Genomic DNA, 22,728 nt, shown 5'->3' on the forward strand with positions numbered 1-22,728 from the left:
ATAGTAAGCAATGCTGTCATGAAATTAAGTCATTCATCATGACAGTTGTTTACTTGTGATCATGTGATCACAGCAAGCACATGGTACCCTGGTCAATCACAGAGGCCCACTACTGTCATCCGCTGTGTTTGGTGGACATAATGGGCAGAGATTTTGTTGCTGCATGCCACAAGGGGTTTATCCGGAATAACAGATTACCCATTCGGCCATACTAGTACAATTGGAAGTGGTTGAATAAGTGTTCATTTACCTGAAAATCCTGGGGAACCTGGATCTCCTTTACTGCCTGGAACGCCTGGTAATCCTGGTAATCCAGGGCTTCCTGCTTCTCCTTTAACTCCGGGAGTGCCAGGAAAACCCCCTGGCCCTGTGTCACCCTTTAAAGACAAATGATAACAGTCACTATATTTGACACCGGCAAATATGAAGAAATTTTAGGAGGGGACTTACGTTTCTCCATAACCCAGTTATGACACTTTAAGGCAATTGAGGATTGTGCAATTAATGTTAAAATAACCAGCTGAACTATATACTGTATATAGAAGATACATAATAATGAAGCTGTGCACTAATTTAAACATCAATAAATGTATTTTAATGCAGTGTAAGCAACTGAATTTGACTTGGTATCAGCGTCTTTTAGTCACTGTACAGCAGAGCTCAGGCAGGTACAAAGGAAAGCAGCACAAGGAGCAAATCTACTTTTCTTCAATGCTCATGTACTAGCAAGAAACACGCTGATAGGAGGAAAGTGAAGAATGACAGAGAAATTAGCTCATCAGTCTGTTGCCTCTCTTTTTTGGCCCAGTAACAAAAACTATAGTTGTTACTTAACTGCAGCAGAAAATGATCAGGTCATCTGTTTAGGCCTGCAATGGGAGGCCAGTAAATCAGGTTGCCCTTTGGCATTCAAATAGAACTTTTAATTCAACCTAAGCCTGTTTAACATATTACAGTATTTTGTATACAAAATACCTAAAAGCAAATGAATACCTTCTGTCCTTGTGAGCCAGGTGGACCCGTGCCTGAAAGTCCTGATTCACCTTTTTCACCTTTAGATCCACCAAATCCTGGAGGTCCTGGTGATCCAGGACGCCCTGACTGTCCAGGAAAGCCTTTTTCACCCGATGGCCCTGTAATGCAAAAGTTGCAAAAAGTAGTGTTTAATATCACAGTCACAGATCATGAAACACATTTTCAAGTGTCCAGTGACGGTAACCAAAAATTTGTAAGCTAAGATATAGCTGTAACAGAGCAACAGTGTATCTACTTTTAATTAACAATGCATAAAAGATTAAACTGGCTTTGCTTTAACATCAAACTTATGAGTTTAGATTTTTGTCTGATATTCTTTTGTTTGTCCAAATACCAACTGTAGCTGTAAATATATTTTTTAATGCTTAAAGCGGAGGTCCCGCGGGAAAAAAAATGGACACTTACCTGTCCAGTGCACCCGCGATGTCGGCAGCCGAGCAATCGCTCGTCTCTCGGCTGCCCCTGCCACCATCCTCGGTGAGGGAATCAGGAAGTAAAGCGTTGCGGCTTCACTGCCCAGTTCCCTACTGTGCACATGCATGAGCGTTGCGTCGCGTCCTCACTGGTCCCCTCTGTCTCCTGGGACCAGTGTGTTTGTGGGGCGGGGGTCTCCCACGGGAGTCTATTCCCGGAAGTGGGTGCAAATACCTGTATTACACAGGTATCTTCACATCCTCCCCCCTGAAAGGTGCCAAATGTGACACCGGACGGGGGGAGGTTTCCGAAAAGCAGAGGTTCACTTTTTGTGTGGACCTCCACTTTAAAGCCATATTCATGCAATCCTTAGCAAGTGAATTCTGATGTAAGATACAGTGTGTGTAAATCTCCAATGCCCATCTCCCTAGTTACACAGTTTTTCCTAAAAAAAAAAAGGGGGGGGCATGTTTGCGCATTGTTTGGTTCTACTTTTGTACCTACGAGACTTTAAGTTTGCTAAGCCCATTCCTGTAATGGTGATATACAGAACACCTGGCATACGTTTTAGTTCATGAAAATTACTGGGTACTTTTGTTTCTCATGCACTAATGGGAAATTACATTTTTCATCAGAGAGGAAGATTCTACATGTATACGGAACTACAGAATACAATTGAAGTGGCTCTGCCTTCAATACCTATAGAGTTATAATAGTAATCCTAAAGGAAGGCATGAATGAAAGAATAGTACTGTAAAATAAATAAAATTCTTATTTTTTCCAGGACAAAATTCTGCTCCAGGTGCTTTCTGTGCAATATTATATGCTAAGGATCATTGATCAAATCATCCTCCTGATCATGTGACCAAATGCTTAGTTGGGCACTCTAGGTATCCCAGAGCAGCTATTTTCCAAAGAAAGGTAAGAAATTCAGCCCTTCTAAAACACCATATTTATTAATTCCAGTATGAGTGTGAATATATCTTAAAGCCTTGTATTACAATACAGATCACCTACCAGGAAGTCCCATCTCTCCCATGTTTCCTTTTGGTCCAGAAGACCCGGGTAATCCAGGTTGCCCAGGAAAGCCAGAATCTCCTTTAGGCCCTTTGAATTTAAAAGACACACTTTATTTAAATGATATTCCTGCTCAATATTTCTAAACATACAAATATGCTTCTATATGTTATACTGGTTGATTAACATTTTTTTTGCCAGTGTCCAATTCTACTGAAGGTAGCAGTATGACCCAGTAGTCTCAGAATTATGACTGACCCTATGTCCTTTAATGAGCAATTAAGAAGTTAATTTGCAGCATTACTTATTTGCCCCACTAACAAAAATGTACCAGTAAACAAATAAAGGGTGTATAACGGCACTACATTTTAAGATAAAAATAGGATACTAACCAGGTAAACCTGAAGATCCTGGGGTCCCACTTTGACCTGGCGTTCCTGGATTACCAGGCATACCACTATAGCCTTTTTCTCCATTTAATCCGGGTGAACCTTAAAAATAACAGAAGCATTAACATTATCTAGGTCATCACAAAGTAGGGGCTACATCAGAAATGTACAGTTGTTGATTCATTTTTTACAACCATTTATATTTTTGACTTGATCCCAATCACATATACAGTATATCTAAAAATATTTAAAAAAATGAAATGATAAAATTCAGAATTACCATCTCTCCCAGGATCTCCTTTACTTCCTTTACTTCCAAGTCCTCCTCCAATAACATTTCCTGGAGGGCCTATAAGACCACGCTCTCCCTTGTCCCCTCTTAACCCAGGGTTGCCATTTAAGCCGGGTTGCCCAGGAAATCCATCAAGACCTAAGAAAGGAAAAGGTATACCATTGCTGGGGTTACACTCATGAGGTCACAGCATTCAAGCATATTTGCATCTAAATGTTTATTCACACACAACAAGATTAAAATGATTGTAAAAATTACAAACGTGTTATACTTACCTGCTCTGTTGCAGTGGATTTTCACAGAGCAGTCCAGATCCTCCTCTTGTGTCCCTCTTCTGTGCTCCTGTTCCCCCCTCCTGTTCAGTGCCCCCACAGCAAGCGGCTTACTATGGGGGTCCCAGAGCCAAGTCACAGCTCCCTGTGTCCATTCAGACACAGAGCCCCGACCAAGTCCTGCCCCATTTCTCCCCTGATTGGCTAGCTGATTGACGGGAGCTAATTGCACTACTGCTGTGTCTCAGCCAATCAGGAAGGAGATGGCTGAGACATTTGTGGACATCGCTGAACAGAGAGGGACCTCAGGTAAGTATTAGAAGGGAGCATACAAAAATGAAACCCATGTAAGGCTACCTGGGTTAAATAGTGGCTACTTCGGTAACAGAGGGTCTTAATCAGGGTTTTAATACTAAAAGTACAGAGTTTATTGGTTTCAGAGTTAATGCAAAAAATGATAATTCATGATGCAAATACAAATACGAAGACAATTTTATTCACAATACTATAATGCCCAATACACACGAGCGGAATTTTCACCAGCAAAAGTCTGATGTAAGCTTTTTATCGAAAAATCTGACCATGTGATGCTCCATCAGACTTTTGCTGTTAAAATTTCCGCCAGCAAAAGTTTGAGAGCTGGTTCTCAATTATTCGGAAAATCAGTTTGACTGTATGGAATTCCGACGGGGAAAAAAAGGCGCATACTCTGAAACAATTAGATGCATGCTCAGAAACATTGAACTTATTTTTCTCGCCTCGTCGTAGTGATGTACGTCACTGCGTTTTTAAAGCTCGAAAGTTCAGAGAACTTTTGTGTGACCGTGTGTATGCAAGACATGCTTGAGCGGAATTCTGTTGGAAAAACCGACCAACCTTTTTCCGACGGAAATTCCGCTCGTGTGTACAGGGCATAATGCCCCGTACACACCATCACTTTATGTGAATAAAAAAAAAAGACATTTTCTGTGAAGTAAAAAATGACGTTTTTGAAACTTCAATTTTCAAAGACGAAGTTGCCTACACACCATCGTTTTTCTCACAATGTTCTAGCAAAGCAAGGTTACGTTCTCACCACTTTTTCCATTGAAGCTCGCTTCATAAGTAGCTTCTGGGCATGCGCGGGTGAAAAAAACGTAGTTTTAAACGACGTTTTTTACTACACACGGTCAATTTCTGTGAAGTAAAAAATGACGTTTTGAAAAACGACACATAAAATTGAAGCATGCTTCAATTTTTTTGGTCGTTTTTTACAAGACATAAAATGCCTTTTTCCCACACACACAAGGTCAATTAAAGTGACGTTTTTAAAAACGTAGTTTTTTTTCATCACATAAAGTGATGGTGTGTACGGGGCATAAGAGTTTTCCTGAAAGGAAAGAACTCTCAAAGAGGTGCTATAAAACAGACAAAAAACTGAGAAAACACGCAAAACAATACAGACACACAATCAAAAACAAAGTCCGGACACCAGCTAACATTCACAGAGGAACTGTCGTGCGATAATAATCGCATTAATTCAAAAATATATATGAACAAGAAATATAAAAAATCTTTTGTTCAATAAAAAATATACGTTCAACTGTTTCCCTGTGAATGACCCCCTGGGGATCCAGGTCACTTCATGATCTCCCCAAAACTGTGTACCTCCTAAATATTTGCTGTATAACCTAAATAGATATGTTGGATGTTTTTTTGGGGTATCTGTTCATGAGATTTATTAAAAAAAAAAACAGGAGTCCTTTTAGACATTGCTCCTTTAAACAGAGCACAGTCCCACTTGTGTTGACAGGAACTGATGGTGTTCACAGCAAAATCCTGAATAATTTTCTTATGCTTTACAGAAGATATGTATAGCAAAATTTGGTTCTCACCAGTGGCACATGGATTAATAACAGGTAATCGCTGAAAACACTGGGGCAGATCCACAAAGAAATTACGCCGGCGTATCTCTTGATTCGCCGCGTAATTTAAAATTTTGCGCGTCGTATCTTTGTTTTGTATCCACAAAACAAGATACGACGGCATCTCGGCTAGATGCGACAGGCGTACGTTCGTGAGGGGCTGGCATCGTGCCTCTTAGGCAGGGTAGAGAAAGGAGCCCAATGGAAAAAGCAGCTTGAAAAGTAAGCATTATTTCACAAATTGAGTACTGCATTGTAACGCCAAGGTGATATTTTTGGAAATGTCATTAAAGGGAAATTAGCCCATTTACGAAAGACAAATCTACTTTGCAGTCGCTGTAGATCTAAGGGGGACATGAAAGGAAAATAAAAAACAGCATTTTAGCTTGCACATGATTAGATGATAAAATCAGCAGAGCTTCCCCTCATTTCAGATCTACCCCTCAGATCTACAGCGACTGCACTTGCAGTGCACTTGTAGTGAAAAGGGGATTTGCCTTTCCTAAATAACCCCCAGAGTCTCTACTGTATGTACACTATATGTACACTCCAGCCCGCACCAACATTTGTCATGTGTAGGAATGACAGAATTATAAGACTGTCCACTACATGTCTTTTTGGACCCTTACATTGTAGAAAAGTGTAATTTCTTCGGTGTTGTCACATAAAAAGTTATAATAAAATATTTTAAAAATGTGAGGGGTGTACTCACTTTTGTGAGATACTGTATGTACACTGATACTGGGCTTGTGTCATTAGCTAAATGCAGCTTACATTTCTGTGCATTCAACCAGCTTTCGAGACGAGTTTCAGATGATTCTGGGATAATTCGTTTAAATGGTGATTATTTTACCTTTTTGACCAGGAAAACCGGGATTTCCTGGGATGCCGGAAGTTCCTGCAGGTCCAGGTGGTCCCATTACTCCCATTTCACCCTTGGTACCTGTATAAAGCAAGAAACTGAAAATAAGGACATTGAAAGGTATGGAAAAGGTATACAAGAAATATGAACTGAAAAATACAGGATGCCTTTTTAAATGATGACATCCAAAATATGTATTGGCTTTATATTATAGATACACTGTTTATTTACTAGAGTAAATAAGACAATAGATCACCTTAGGTCAGGATATCGCCACAATATCCCATTTCCCTGACTTACCTTTATTAAGTAACAATTAATGTATTCATAGTCTTTCCTTTATATGTAACTTCACATATAAATATTTTTTTCATTTTACTTTTACGTTTATAACAAAAAAAAACGAATTTTCCGACAGCTTTTTTGGGGGGTAATCCATGTGCTTATATTTCCTCCTCTTTAATATGGAACTGCTTGCTTCTTAACCATCACAAAATGTATTTGATAAATATATGAAAGCATTTTAGAACTCCATGTCCAATATTAAAAAAAAATCAAGGCAGATGTCTCACAATCTATGACTTATCATATACAAAAAGTCCAGCAGGGGAATTATGGTAAATACAGGCAAAAGTAGAATTTTGCTTTAAATACTGTAGGCATTAAATATTATTATTCTATCTTTATCTCTAGGAAGATTTCACAAGTTTCCGATGTCACATGACTTTAATGCTTTATCACTGTGAAAAGAGAGCGCAATGTGGTATTGCCCTGTAGAAAAAGTGGGCTGTTTGTCCCAGTTTGCCCAAATCAATTACCATACAGCATGAACAGAAAAGCAATAATTACCACTATTAAGAAAGTTGGTGTTGCAATTTAAGATCAAAAATATTTTTGCTAAGAGCACACACCTCAAGATGCTAGGCCCCATAATCATTACTCACAAATGCCTCTTGTGTGCCCCTGTGATCCATTTTACTGGGTTACTGGGGCCAGGCTATCCCTTGGACGTCATGGCTAAGATTCACCAACTGCCATCCCCATGTTCAATGAGAATGTCCTAATTGGCCATTAGAGAATAAGTTTAAGACAAGCGTTTTTAACTTTCTGCTTTGTGAAGAAAATAAACATACTCTTATCTTTATTAATTGCAACGAGTCACAATTTTCAATAGGGGTTGCACTGATACCAGTATCGGTGCCGATACTGACCATTTGTACGAGCACTCCAATACCACTCTGATCCAATACAAATGCTCCTCCGATACCTAAAACCGATACCTTTGTGTTGCGATTTGAGCCCATACAAAATGAATGGGCTCAAATCGCACTGCAAAGAATCGCATGTGATTTGAACAGGAATGCAGTGTGATTCCTGTCCGATTCACATGCCTTTTTTCCCAAGGCTCCTGTGTGAACCCAGGTTTGTCATAGTGACTTCAGCTTGGATTCACACAGGAGCGGTGATGGAAAACACCATGCGACAGGAATTGCACCACTCAAATCATACCGCAAAGGTATCAGTAATGACGAGTACTTGACCGAAAGTATCGGTAATCGTACTCACCGGTAAAGAAACAGTATCAGTGCAACACTAATTTCAATCATATAAAGGCACAAATGTTGCTTACCTTTACTACCTGGTAACCCATCACGACCTGGAAATCCTGGTGGCCCTGGTGGTCCTGAAAATCCACGTTCTCCAGGAAATCCAGGACTACCACGTTCTCCCTGTGGCCCAGGAATTTCAAACCCTGGAGGACCAGTATCTCCTTTATCACCTTGTATACCTGGAAATCCTGTACAGCAATTCAATATGTTAAAAAGTGTATTCACAAAGATGGTTACAAAGCAAATAACGTACTAATATATTTTTATAGATGTGTTCATGTTTTAAAAGAATATTTCCTGAAATTTAGACCATGTTTCAAAAAGTATGATCAACATCAATATACCAGTCCTATTTGTCTTACATAATAAACATCAAATTGTGCACTTCCTATTTATTTAATATTCTGTATATGGAAGTAAAAAGACATGAGAAAGAGTATGGTGGACATCAGCCACGAGGACTGACCTGAAGGTATTTCCCTTCAGCAGAGGCGATTCAAGAAGGATACAATCACTTTTTTATAAATACATAAAAGGATAAAGCATTTGTTACCCCAACACTTCATATTCCTGATATGTGCCTGCTGTACCATATACTTGTATGAGAAAGTATCCTGTTCTCTTTGTATTGCTTCCTTTGTGTTAAATCCCTGGTGTTCCTATCAGTCCCTCTGCTTTGCTATTAAAAACTGACCATACTAAGCAGGAGAGCACACTGTGGTCAGTTCTCTAGCTATGCTGGGAACTCAGTGCGCTCTCCTACAATGATCAGACTTGACACTCCCCTGCTGCACAGCCATTCACTGGGAAGCTCAGTGTGCTGCTGCTTCTCCTCCCCCAGCTCTTATGCAGTTGAGAACAGAGGGAACGTGATCATTTATAAAAAAAAAGGGAAAACATTTATTTATAATGTATTTTTAAATCTATACAAAAACGTTTTGCCTTTCATTTCTATTTTAAAATAAATGGGTTGTTTTACAAGGTGGTCGTTTACAATCACTTTAAATTTAGTTTGGTGAAAAGTTGTTAAGGCCACTGTATAATAAAGGTGCACTTGTTTTGCCTGGAGGTAAAGAGGTTTCATCTCTGCATATGGAAAGGGTTCTATACAGAAAGGCTGGATTCACACCTATGCATTGTTTGTGCTTTTTGCATTTTTCAGATTTGCACTGCAGTCCATTTAACATGGTTTCCTATGGAACATGTTCTGTAATGCAAATCTGCAAAATGCAAAAAGCACTAAAGATGCATAGGTGTGAATCCAGCCTAAGAGCTGTGGAAATATGAAATGCATTTCCATATGAGCTAGTTCTAGCCAAAATTGTAGACTAATACAAAATAACAAAACAGAAATTTTAACTTACCTGTAAATTCCTTGTCTTGTAGTATAGCACAGGGCTTATATTCATAGACCATGGGTTATATGCCGCCATCTTAAGGTGTCTGGACACTGGCAAAAACCTTTACTAGGGCCACCTTATGGTGCATCTACTGAATTTAACTCTGCCAACTCTGTGAGGCTACAGTTTTAAACAAACTATATGGAGTGAACAAAACACAGTTGAGAGGGACATGTGTTCTGTACTGTACTTCAAGTTAAGGTGTTTCCAGGTAAGTCAAAATCCTTGTCATCTTAATCATACAGTTTACAGACCATGGGACATACCTAACTGAAGCCCACATCAGCTGAGGCCCAAATGTCTACCTGGTAAAACTTGGAGGACATGTAAACAGGGGACCAGGTCATGGGCTTGCAAATCAGGGATACCAAGGCTTAATGCCAAAAAGCCCAGGAAAATATTATCAGCCCTGGTAGAATTGGCTTTGACGGGGAAAAGGAGGAACCTTTATGTTAAGGGCATAAGCCCTGGAAATTAGTTATCTGATCAAACTGGCAATAATGATCCTCTATGAGGATCTCTGGTTGGAACAAAAAGGCGACTCTGCAAAAAAAAGGCTGTGGCTACCCTAATCATATCTAAACAATACAAGTCTATTTCTCTGTCAAGTTTTGGGACAGGGCAGAGGGAAGGGAGGACAAATTCTTTATTGAGGTGGTAAGAAGAGACCACCTTAGGTAGAAAGAAAGGTTTTGGTCTCCGCCAAACAAGAAAAGGCTATTTTCAAAAGAGAGATGATAACTTATATAACCACACCTTACAGACATGATAACAACCAAGAAGGCAACCTTAAAGGTGAGGTCTTCCAAAGGAATGGCTCTAATTCAAAAGTGAGGGTCTCTGAACAACAGAGAGCACCAATCTGAGATCCCAAGGTGACATAGGAGGATACATTGGAGGAGTTATATGAGCAACTTCCTGTAGAAATGTTTTTAGAAGGGATTTAGAGGCAGGAGGTGTCTGGAAGAGGACTCATGACCAGACACGGGTCAAGACAAAGGGTACTCATGACCAGACACTGGTCAAGACAAAACTGAAGAAAGGCCAAAATATGATAGATAGAGCATGTTCTTGCACCATTAAAAAAAAAAAACTAAATCCTGAGGGAGTTAAATGTCCTTGCTCTAAGTAAGCCAGAAATAACAGAGTCAAATATAACCCTATACTTAGGACTTGGGTTTCAACATTCATGTCATTAAAGCCAGTGACTGAGAAGCAGGATGTTTGGAAGACGCCAAGGCTCATCTACCAGAAGTCTGCATATGTCTGTGTATCATGGGTCAATTTAATGTAATAAAAATTACTGCAACAATTTCCTCCATCTTGCGCAGCAGTTTGTGGATTTTCACTGGAAGGGAGGCATAAACAAGCTGAAATGGAGTCCAAGGAAAAATCAGAGCATTTTCTACGAAGTCTAGAGGATCCCTTGTCACAGATATTGGCCTACTGTTGAACCTGGAGGCCACCTTAAAGAGATTTTGAAAGATCTTGGGGTGCAGAGACCACTCTTACCGTTCTAGGTATTGAACAGCTGAGAAAGTCCGCCAGTCAATAGTCCACTCGACGAATGTGGATGACCAATAATGCTGGAATGTGAGTTTCGACCCATGAGAGTTTTAGACTCCTTTCTTTTAGGGCTGCTTTGCTTCTTTTGCTCCCGGATGAATTATTTAGGCCACTGCTGTGGCACTGCTCGACTGTACTCTAACTGGTTGACCTTGTAAAAGAAAGGTCCACTTGTGTAGAGATAATTTGATAGCTCTCAGTTCCAGAAAGATGATGGGGAGTTTTGAATTTTTTGTAAAAACTGGTGCACACAGAACCTGATGCAGCCATGCATAGTAATCAATTTAGCTTTCAGTTTTTTTTTTCTTGTCAAAGCTTAATTGAACAAGTTGAAGTTGGATGCTGATTGGCTACCGTACACAGCTGCACCTGATTATGTGTGCATTCGTTTTAGTAAATCTCGCCCCATGTCCCCTGAAACGCTAGGGAGTTGTAAACTTTACCCAAGGCTGTAAGACTCACATCTGTCATTACCACGTACCATGGCCTGTGAAGGAAAGACTCTCCAAATTCTAGGGAAGGATGGAGATCCACCATGCAAGGGAGAGCTTTTTTTGGCTGGACAGAAGCATTGGCTGAGCCAAGGATTGTATTTGCTTGTTCCATGTTTTGAGGATGTTGGGTTGGAAGGAGTCTGAAATGAAACTCGACAAAAGGAACTGCCTTGAAGGAGACTACCATGAGACCCAGAAACCTAATGCAGAAGCAAATTGAGGGGTGTCATTATAGACCTGAGGGTCTGAGAACTGAACTTAGTAAGGAAATCTTCTCCTGAGGGAGGAAGTTTCTGGCTTTGACTGTGTCAAGAATATAGGAGTTTTTCTTGCACACAGCTCACGCTCCAATATTTTATTAACCCTCATCAAGCAGCAGTAAAAAAGGAGATAGCTAATGCGGTGCAGAGTGTTAATCTTGCTATGCTATCTATTTTTTTTACTGTTACTTGCTGAGGATTAATGAACTATTGGAACATGAGCTCTGTGCAAGAAATATTTCTACAGTCTTCGGATACATGCATGATCTGAAGCCCATCTGTGCACAAGTACTTCCCTAGATCTATATGGACAAATTAGGTTTAGCAGGTTTGCATTTTATTAATTCATTTGTTTGTCCAAGATTAATTCCAGGTACTCCAGATAGTGTGGTGGCTGAAGAGCAGACTTTAGACAGCTGATTATCCTTCCAAAGGTTTGAAGGAAACAAAATCATCCTCTGCATGTTGGTAGCTGTGGCTAAGAAGTCTTTCAGTAGGTGGTTGTCCAGGAAACCGTTGACATGAATGCCCTGGTTTCAAAGAAGAGCCAGAAGCAGGTGAGAACTTTTGTGAATGTTTTGGTTGCAGAGGAGAGCCCAAATGTCAGTGCCACAAATTGTAAGTGCAGGTCTCCCACAGCAAAACATAGAGTACTGGTGTGATAGAAACATGGAAATATAGAGATAGGCACCCTATTAGATTGTAAGCTCTTATAAGTAGAGCCCTCCTAATCCACTTGTATTGTAATGTAACTGTATTGTCCTGCTTTATAATGTAAAACTGTCAGTGCTATATAAATCCTGTATTTAAATCATATTAATAATAATAATCTTGTATGTCTACTAATTCAAGAAATTGCATTTGTCTAAGGGCAGCAATGACAAATCTCGTAGATTTAATCCGGAATTTCAGTACACAAAGAAATCTGTTTAGGGATTTTAAGTCTAGTAATGGACAGATTGCCTCCATTTGGTTTTGGGACTGCAAATAGGTTTGATTAGAAACATTGAAACCGTTCTTTTTAAGGAACTGGTACAACTGTCCCTTGTTTCTGAAGTTGGTGTAAGGTGGTCAATAAATCTGCCTTTCTTTGGTTCAAAGCTGGCAGACTGGAAGGTAAAAAAAAAAAAGAGGAAGGGGCGTGGAAAGGAATTCTCTTTGCACCCCTTTGAAATGACCCAGAATTCCAGGGTGTCTCAGAACCAGAATGGCACACATGTCAACAGATTTTCCCCACTCAGAGGAGTAGGGATGTTACTTTGTTGTGATGAGGGTTCCTAGGAAGGCTTTGTGAGCCAGGACTTGCAAAAGATTAAGCCTTTGTTTTGAGGTTGATGCCTGGGAGAACATAAAGATATTTTTGAGTAGTGGTAGAAATCTTAGGAATAGGGACTTAGGCTTCTTCTTATGGGGTAGAAGTACCTTTCCCCAAATTACTTCCTTGATGAAATTGTCAAGAGTTTCCCCAAAGAGGCATTCACCATCAAATTACATGCACAGACATTGTATCTTAGAAGCAGAACAAGCTTTTAGCCACAAAATCCTGCGCTTTTCTGGATTGAGTAAGTCCTTACAAAGTCCACAATCATTCTGGGAGTGTATAAGAATTCTTTTTAGACTTAGGCATGTTCTTAGTACCCACAGGGGTCTGTTTTGGCTGTGGGGAACAAGGCAAAGGCTAGTGCACACTGCATCAATTAGTTTGTCCACAGTGGAAAGCACTTGGCGTGAAGCCATAGCCTGCATTTTATAAGCTACAGAGGAAGAAAAATCCACTGCTGAAAATTCAGTGTCCTCAATAAAGGATTATATGTTCATGTAAAGGTGGTTCTGCTTCTGATTCCTGAACAGGGTGAGGAGGAAAAACAAGTGAAAAGTGCAGCATTTTTTACCTGTGGAAACCAAAGGTTTTAGAAGGGCCAAAATATTTTCCAAAGAATTTAAAATTAGGGAAAGAGAAATCTGCTTTTGTCAGACAGGATGCATGGTGTTTGTCTGAGAGGGAGGTAGATTCAGATGGGGGTAGCTGTGTTAATATAGGACATTGCTTCGGGACAAAGAAATATCTATCACCCTGAACTTTATTCTTTGTTTTCTGTAAGCTGACAGCAGAATAAATGTTATTTTGGCCTTTAGTCCTAGCCTCCGTGAGCCTGTAATCCACCATTGCTGAATATATCCTCAGTTGGGTACTCAGGGTTCAGGAGTGCAGAATAGGTGGAATTTTGAATGTCTAGAAAAGGAACTGCTATAACCCATGCATTGACTGAGTTCCTATGTCTGTGTTTCTATAGAAGTTTGCTACAAGAATGCAGAAAAATACTGCATGCATTCTTATCTGAACAGGTGGGTAAGAACACAACAGCTGGGAAGTGTGACACAGTTATCTCATAATTTTTAAACTAAAGCCTGGTACACACGATCAGATTGTTGGCCAGCTGAGTGTCAGACTTATGTCAAATGGCCGTGTCCCTGGATTTTGTCTTGCATACTAACGGCACACAATTGTCGGCCAACAAACACAAACGCAGTGACGTACTACTTGGAATTTCAGCTCTTGAGTGCCACCCTTTGGGCACCTTCTGCTAATCTCGTGTTTGGTAAAAACTGATTACGAGAATGCGTGTTTGTACTTTCGACTTTTGTGTGACAGATTTGTGTACAGAGGATACGAAAATCTGACAACAAACTGTTGTCCGCTGAAAATTTACTAGACTGTCATCCAAAATTTGTTTGCTGAAAGTTGGACAATTGTCTGAAGAAGCATACTAACAGTTGGATTTTAGGCCAACAGTCTGTCATCACACAATCCCCTGCCAACAATCTGATTGTGTGTACTAGGCTTAAGTCAACTTAAACAACTATTTCAAAAGTGTATGTGCTAATAAATGTTACAGACACAATGGCAGGGGTTACCACAATAAAGTGAAAAACTCCCAAATCTTCAGCCTACTAAACCACATAGTATGCAATGCCGTGCAAATAGTGTTGTTAAAATCCAGGAACCAAAGTCCATAAACAGGAAAACCCTGTCTTACCTTATTCATGATGCTTGGCCTATAAAAGGCCCAGACTTTGCCCATCATGGTGGGTATACTCCCAAAGAGATCTTCAGGGTCTGGGAGCCATAGAAATGCACCATGGTCCTGGACCTGTATAGCACCCTGCAGCTAACTTTACACACTATACCTCATGCCATGGCGAGCGCCTAATACATGAAGCAAACATAACAGACCAGCCACACGCAGTATGGTAACCAAGGTACACATCTAGGGCACCCAGTTCAGAAACTTCTAGGTAGCGGAAAGCAATAAGCTGACAGATGTTGATAGAAGTTTCACATAAAAACAATCTCAATATAATAGTTATATAGGTAAAATCTGGTGGCAGTCCTGTAAAGGTTTTTGCCAGTGTCCAATCACCTGAAGATGGCAGCATAGAAACCAGGGTCTATGAATAAAAGTCCTGTATCTTGTAAATATTTTTTTTTACATTTCTTTTATATATTTTGCATAATGCTTGATTTTATCGTACAGTAACTTTACCAGTAAAGGAGCCTCTTATGTATGTACCAAGTGCCCCCAGATGACTTAAAGCCTTTTTAAAATAACATTAAGAAGTCCTGCTACTTATAGGTAATTAAAAAGGGTGTAGCAATTACATTTAGACCCCTTTCACACTGGGGCAGTGGCCACGTTTGCGGTAAAGAACTGCTAATTTTAGTGGCACTTTACCGCTGTTTAAGTGGCACTTTTCGGCCGCTAGCAGGGGCGCTTTTGACCCCAAAGAAGGGGTTAAAAACTCCCATGTTGCAGGTTCTTTTCAGGCGCTTCAGAAGCACTGCATATTCATTCCAATGGGCAGGGCTTTTTGGGAGCGCTAAATACAGCGCTTCAAACCCACCCCAAAGATGCTGCTTGCAGGACTTTTTGGAACCTCCTGCAAGCACACCGCCCGAGTGTGAAAAGTCACACTTAAATAAATGGGAGGTGGCTTTAGGGGCGCTTAGCAGAGGCTATTTCCAGCACTAAAGCGCCTGAAAACCGCCCAGTGTGAAAGGGGTAAAAATCTGAGAATCTTAGATGTGAGTCTGTGAATGAGTTAATATAGAGTATAATGGAGTTGATCATTTCTGTGTAATCTGACTTCAGCCTGACCACAAAGCCTGCCGAGCAGCTTCTGATCACATGGAAGTAGCAGGAGGTGGGGCTTCTTAGTATTATTACAGATAATTAATTCATAGATACTTATCTTAACGTATATGTACAGACCAAAATATTTCTCATTGGAGAGATCCCATTCACTTCCTTTCCTTGACACATAAAGTAAGAGGAAATCTCTATGAAGTAGAATTCCCCTAATTGTCACTGTAACAGGTTAACCATTACCTCTTGTTCTGACGGCAACTGTAAAATGTTGAATTTCCTGTCACCTTCTGTCCTGATAACAATTGTCACCAGGACAAATAGAGAGGGTGAGATTCACACAGTAAGCAATAAAAACTTGACAAAGGTCCTGATCCTTCCCTAATCTATCAAGCAAAAATAAATAAATATTTGGCCATTCATACAGTTAATGTGCATTCTAACAATGCATCCATAATGGCTGTATAAATAAACTCAGGTGTGTTATTCAGTGTTCACGATTGCCTTTTACATGGGTTAATAGGTTATTATTTACTGAACAGTCTTAGAAAGATATTAGACTGGAGAACCAACCACAGTACCTGGTGAACCTTGGGTCACAAATCATCAGATTTAGGATCATCGGGAGGCATCAAGCAGAAATGAGTTGCAAAATATGTTGTGAGGAAGATGTTAGGTTAAGATAAAAAATTAAGCACACACATGTTACAAAAGACGAAAGTTAATAAAAAGAAAGAAAAATAACATATACTTACAGCATATACTGTACAATCTCTTCTGGTTATTTAGATAAGCAAAGCTGTTTGTCTTAGAGCCGGTTCACACAGGGGCGGCACGACTTTGGGGGCGACTCGGCAAGGCGATCTTAAGACGACTTGAGAGGCGACTTGCAAAATGACTTCTGAATTGAAGTCAATGCAAGTCGCCCCCAAAGTCATACAAGAACCTTTTTCTAAGTTGGAGTGACTTGCGTCGCTCCTATTAGAACGGTTCTATTATTGAATAGAGCGGAGCGCGACTTGTCATGTCGCCTGACGAGTCACCCCTGTGTGAACCGGCTCTTATAGTCCAGATTTTTTTATTTTTGTCTTCCTACCACTAATGCCTTTAATCTACTCTAAACTATTCACAACAAAGACCACAAAGTCACAAACACTCTCCACTAATGTTAATATGGAGTTGTGCAAAATCACTTAGCCTTGATATTTCACTTATATTTTAAAGATATTGCAGTACATTTTTAAGATAAAATCTGTTTCATCCGAACCAATTTTCCAATAAAAAGCTTAAACAAGAGTACATTTTTCCTCTTAAAACGGTCATGGCTGCCATATTCCAGATATTGGTGTATCTAACAGATGCTTCGCTAGGACAGTTTCTTAACTCCAGTCCTCAAGTACCCCCAACGGGTCATGTTTTCAGGCTTTTCATTATTTTGCACAGGTGATTTGATCAGTTTCACTGCCTTAGTACCGTAATTACCACAGCCGTTTCCTCTGAGGAAAATCCTGAAAACATGACCTATTGGGGTACTTGAGGACTGGTGTTGAGAAACATTGCGCTAGGACATCATATTGATCTAAATATAACCTGAATGACTATTAACTATTTGATAGGCTTCTGTTCTAACAATTCTCTGGTACCACTATTTCTTAAAAAGCAACTTCTAAAATATTGTATGAAAACAGATTAAGCCTCTAGAGCTTACTTAAAATACAGTCTATACATGGGGAAATAAGAGCTCTCCACGTATATAAAATAATACAACTGTCTCCAAGTGCCTCCAAGTACTACAGAGGGAAATAATTCCAAGAACAAGAGGCAATTAGAAGCATAAAATGATCTATAACACTGTAAATGAAAAAGTAAAGAGCTCTCTGATTTAAACAAACATGTACATTGATCGCTTGTAAACCACAATAGATACATGGAGAAGTACAGGGCTCAAGTCCTGCAGGAACGCGTGGGAATGGTGTCCCTGCACTTTTTTCACAGCAGGAACGCAGTTTCCTTTGCAGGACTAGAGCAGCCGAGAGCAGCTGAGCCGCCCGAGCCAATCCTTCACTAAGCGGCGATGCCCAGCTTGACTCACTGTCAGGGGCAGGCGAACCTTAGTAATCCTTTATGTTACTGGCCACTTCCTGTATATGGATTCATCGGGTAGTATGCGGGTATTTCGTCACTTCCTCGATGCTGCAATGTCTCCTGGGAGCTGTTGTCATTGTTCCCAAATAACATTGATATTGCATAGGTCTGCCGCGAGTTATCGCGGGATTTAGAAAGAACTTGCTTAAAGTTCTTTCTAAATCCCGCGATAACTCGCGGAAGACCTTCGCAATGTCTCCTGGGAACAATGACGGCAGAGAAGGCATTCAGTGGTTGGTTGTCAATGAAGGAAAACCTTTTTTTTTGTTCTTTTTTGTGATTGATGATGAATTTACATAAGGGGACACTGTTTTTTTATTTTTTAATAAAGGAATTGTCAAAAACAGTCTGTGGTTTTCTTACATTTTGACACTTTTTTGGTAAATGGGTAGGGTTTTGCTGGCGGTACCCCATACTCATTCACATGGGGTGGGGGGCGGAATCTGGGGGCCTGCTTTTGAAAGGGGGCTTTCAGATTCTGATAAACTCCACACCCGCAGACCCCCGCAACCACCGGCCACGGTTGTGGAGATGAGGCCATTGTCTCCATCAGCTCTGTCACTCAGCCCAAAGCACCCCCCTGTTGAGGGCAGGTGGTCTGGTAAGATCCGGGGGGGGGGGGGCGGTGCTCGCTTGTCCCCCCCTTTCCTTTACTGCTGGGCTGCATGCTCGGATAAAGGTCTGTTATGGATTTGGGGGGGGCCACGTTGTTTTTTTTCATACTTTTTAATTGTCAGATTTTTTTTTACAATCAGCTGTTATTAAGGAAGCCAGTTGACAGCTGATGAGTCACGGTTGTTAAGGACACAGCGGCCCACTCCTTAGCAACCAGCTTTGTTAATAAGCTTTTTTGACAAATCCCGACCTGCTCCTTAGCAATCAGCTTAATGCGGTAAATTACCGCATTAAATAATGCAGTCATTACCACTAAATCAAACAAATACAGCATTCGGCATTTGGCATTCGGTATTTAACAGTAAACTTCACAGTTGATTTAACGCATGCAGAATTTTACCACAATTTATTTGCCTTTATTTAACTCTTAGTGAATCGACCCCTATATCTGTTAACTACCAAACCTGGCCAGCAGTGGATAGACAATACCATTTTATAATAATCATATTAATTAGGAAATATTTTTAACAAGAGAATATTGGCTGTATATAAGAATGGAGTTTGATAATTTAACTGAAAATTCCCTGACTGATTTTTTCTCCTTTTCTTCTTTGTCTTTCCTTTTTTATTTTTGTTGTATTTTTTTATTTTTTCTTGTTTATTGATCCATTTAGGTGTACAAACGATCAATGTACTCTTTTATTGTTGTTTGAATTGGAGAACACTGTACTTTTAAATTGCGTTTGTGTTTCTGTTAAAGAGTTATATAAATTGTATTTTATCTGCCTCACTTATTCAGGCTTTTACTTGTTTGTAACACTCAGAAGTGTTCCAGACCATGGTTTCTGCCAAGAAAATAATCTACACTGGGTCCCCTAGTTAGGACAGGGATTAAGCAACCAAATGCTATAAAGTTTATAGGCTGTAATAATGTACATCTGACACCAAATAATTCCAATATGTTGGTCTGGCTATTACAATTTTATTGTAAACTTTATCAATATTAGTTTGCTGCTATGCAGACGTCAACATTGTATTTTACTAGCACCCTGCTGCCTAACATGCCAACAAACCTATGATCATACATCTGGTAAAAAGTTATTATCTAGGAGGATGTTGTCATTCAGCAAGTGAATATTAGTAGTGGAAACATACAACAAACCAGTCATTTATAAAAACACTGACATCTAAATCACAGTCATTTTTCAAGGAAAAGCTGTATTCATATCTGATTTTTAACTTAATGATTGTCAGGTATGCCAATTAAAAACAAATATTTATGACACATGCCTATTAAAATAAATGCTTACTTACTAGCACTTGATACTATTTAACATGTGTAATGTATTGGGAATTAATTGCAGTGAGACCACAACGCATTCTCAATAGCAGTGCATTTTTAAGGACTAAGCAGTAAAGAGTGAATTTGGTTTTATATTCATTTCTTCAGATGTCAGAGGTTTTATTTTTTTATAAACAGTGTGAAGAACACAACATATACATTATGTTAGTTATGTTTTAGGCATGCATAATGTTTATTATCATGCAGTTAGTTACAAACATGTACAGTACAACGCTTGAATTAACCAGCCAGCGAAGATGCAAGTGGAGCAGTTGGTGCAGCGCTCAGTGATCACATGACATGTCAGCTGTGTGCATCATGCTAAGTAACTATAGGTGCGTCTTATCAGCATTGAATGCATGAATGTAGCTCACATGCACCAGGCATAATGAACTGACATAAAAGATGGCGGTACATACAAAATGTTCCATTTTAATTCAGCAGTGGTGGATATCTATTAACCAGCTTTCAGTGAATATTAGTATACATAACCAGTGCAAGAATACACAAGTGCAAATGTTTATTTATTCACATGGTACAGGTGTCACAAATGCATTCAATCACAATGAGGCTTTAACCGAACCCGATAATGAAATTAAGTGTAGTAATTGAAGTACATGCGGACAGCTTGTACCATGATTTTTTAAATAACATGTTTAAAGAGGCAGTGGCACTTAAAAATTACTTTCTGAATAAGAAATTTCAGTGTAACACTTTTTCTTTTTTGTTCATTTATTAAGTAAATCATTTTCAGCTTAGTGTAAGAGGTCCATTAGTAGCAATTGTAGGCATAAAAACACATTCAGTAACGTTTAAGTATTTATACTTTGTAGATGCTATACCCACAACTTTACTGTGTATTAACACTGCTGTCAATCAGATAGATTATGACAATTTTAATTCAGTAAAATAAGGAAAACCCTGAATGGGTGATTTGTTCATAAAACAGAGCATCAAGCTTTTGGGTAACTAGGACTAGGGATCGACCGATATAGTTTTTTCGCTGCCGATACGATACTGATATTTCAGCCACCTCTCCTGCCGATTGCCATTATTTGCCAATATTTTGTACATTTAAACTTTTAAAAAATAACACATTTCTTGCACAAATCTGGTATAAACTGAACATGTGGTGGGGGGGATTGCTGGAAGGCACCCTGCTGTGGGTGGGTTTGCTGGCTGGCCTGGCACCCTGCTGTGGGTGGGCTTGCTGGCACCCTGTTGTGGGTGGGTGTCTGCTGCCTGGACTGGCTGGCACCTTCCTGTGGGTGGGTGGCTGCTGACTGGCTGGCACCATGCTGTGGGTGGGTGGCTGCTGGCTGGCCCCTTGCTGTGGGTGGGTAGCTGCTGGCTGGCCTGGCACCTGGCCTCAGTGGGTGGGTGGCTGGCTGCTGGCTGGCCGCCTGGCGTGTCCGTCCGAGTGTCGAGGCAAGGGAGGCCTGCCAGACTTAGAACGTTAGGCCCAGCAAAATGACGTGTGTGTGTCCCACACGCCCCTGCGCACTGGGTCTGCAGGCTTCTGGGCCCCAAAAAGATGGGCGCGGCCTGAAGATATCAATATCGGTAATATGGGTCTAGTTTGTGACCAATACCGGTGTTTCAAAAAATGCTGATATCGGTCGATCCCTAACTAGTAATATTTAACTAAGGAAGTTTTTTCAGTAACTTGAGTAACCTGATATTTTCAGGTCAAAATAGTGGTAAGTGTCAAAGCCCCTTCAAACAGTGTATCTTGCAACCATAGTGAACAGTGCAGTAAAGACATCACATAATGTAATTCAATACAAATAATTTATAACATCCGTAAAGAAAAACAATTTTAAAATCAACACATTTAATCTTGTTCAATATTTAAGAATTTTCTGTAATCTGATCATGACCAAATCACTTTGTGCATAAGAACAAAACTTTTACACCATATTATATTTTTGCTCAGTAAAGTATGTAATTGTGATGAAATGTGCTTGTTTGTTATGTAACTCCCCTGTGTTGCTGATATAATGATGTAGCAATCTAACGGTAGCACATCAGTTACTTACTCTTCCAGGTCTTGCTGCTTGTTGATCTGTCACTGTTAAAAGAGTCTCCATAGACATGAAGATCTTTCTTTGACACACATGACCAAGCAGCAAGCAGCAGCAAAACTATTGACTAGTCATTTTTTAAGTTAGGTACATGAAAAAAATAAAATAATGCCCCGTGACTTACCTGAAGGACCAGCGGGTCCAGGTAGCCCTGGAGAACCAGGAGGACCCTGACCACCACTACCTGGCAAACCTTGAGGTCCTGGAGACCCAGGCTGTCCATTTTGCCCAGGGTCACCTAAAAAGAATTTTAAAAACATTACTGCAGTGTCTTTAACGTAATCATTCAGAATATGTTTTGTAAATGAATGGCATAGCTATTATACCCCAAACTGTGTAATACACTTGGTCGTGAACCATCCTTAAAGTATTTTTGGGAAGTAAATTTATAAAGAATCATGGCTGACTTATACTGATCAAAGTTTATGTACTCATTGGGGTTGATTTACTAGAGCAACAAAGTCTTTGTAAAGTGAACGTTAGTAAATAGGGTGAAATTGTGTTTACACCAAATACCCAATCATGTGCTGGAGAAAAAAACTAAGTATTCAACATAAACACAGCTTCAAGGATCACTAAAGGAATTTTTTTTTTAGCTAAATAGCTTCCTTTACCATACTGCAGTACTGGTTTCATGTCCTTATTGTTAGTTTTTGCTTTGAAGTTGCTGTAATTCTGCTCTGATCTCCACACTTCCTGGTTGTCTGTTTCCTTACAACCACAGTACTGGGAGCTTTTCACGGTGGTCTAAGCTGTCATTACTGTGTGTCTAAAACTTAACAGAACCAATCAGATTAAAAACAAAACACTGCCCTGGATTTGTTTGTTTTTGTTCTGTGTGTCTCTCTAGTTCACAGGAACAAGAAACCAGTTTAAAAGTGA

General features: G+C 39.9%; 1 protein-coding gene across 5 annotated transcripts in view; it reads right to left on the bottom strand.

Annotated features, from left to right (window-relative positions):
- Nucleotides 1–22,728, bottom strand: part of COL4A5 (collagen type IV alpha 5 chain) — a 203,281-nt gene that overhangs the window by 50,680 nt on the left and 129,873 nt on the right. For 3 of the 5 annotated variants that reach the window (XM_040323903.1, XM_040323902.1, XM_040323900.1), the window contains exons 30-38: nucleotides 21,971–22,084; nucleotides 16,242–16,250; nucleotides 7,816–7,983; nucleotides 6,177–6,266; nucleotides 3,136–3,285; nucleotides 2,859–2,957; nucleotides 2,467–2,556; nucleotides 994–1,133; nucleotides 251–377 (exon numbers count right to left, since the gene is read on the bottom strand). In XM_040323903.1, coding sequence (XP_040179837.1) covers nucleotides 251–377; nucleotides 994–1,133; nucleotides 2,467–2,556; nucleotides 2,859–2,957; nucleotides 3,136–3,285; nucleotides 6,177–6,266; nucleotides 7,816–7,983; nucleotides 16,242–16,250; nucleotides 21,971–22,084 — 987 coding nt within the window. The remainder of the gene's footprint in view (nucleotides 1–250; nucleotides 378–993; nucleotides 1,134–2,466; nucleotides 2,557–2,858; nucleotides 2,958–3,135; nucleotides 3,286–6,176; nucleotides 6,267–7,815; nucleotides 7,984–16,241; nucleotides 16,251–21,970; nucleotides 22,085–22,728) is intronic. The other 2 variants (XM_040323904.1, XM_040323901.1) reach the window with 1 other exon arrangement.

Source organism: Rana temporaria, chromosome 9 (genome assembly GCF_905171775.1).
Source record: "Rana temporaria chromosome 9, aRanTem1.1, whole genome shotgun sequence".
In the NCBI taxonomy this organism is placed as follows: domain Eukaryota; kingdom Metazoa; phylum Chordata; class Amphibia; order Anura; family Ranidae; genus Rana; species Rana temporaria.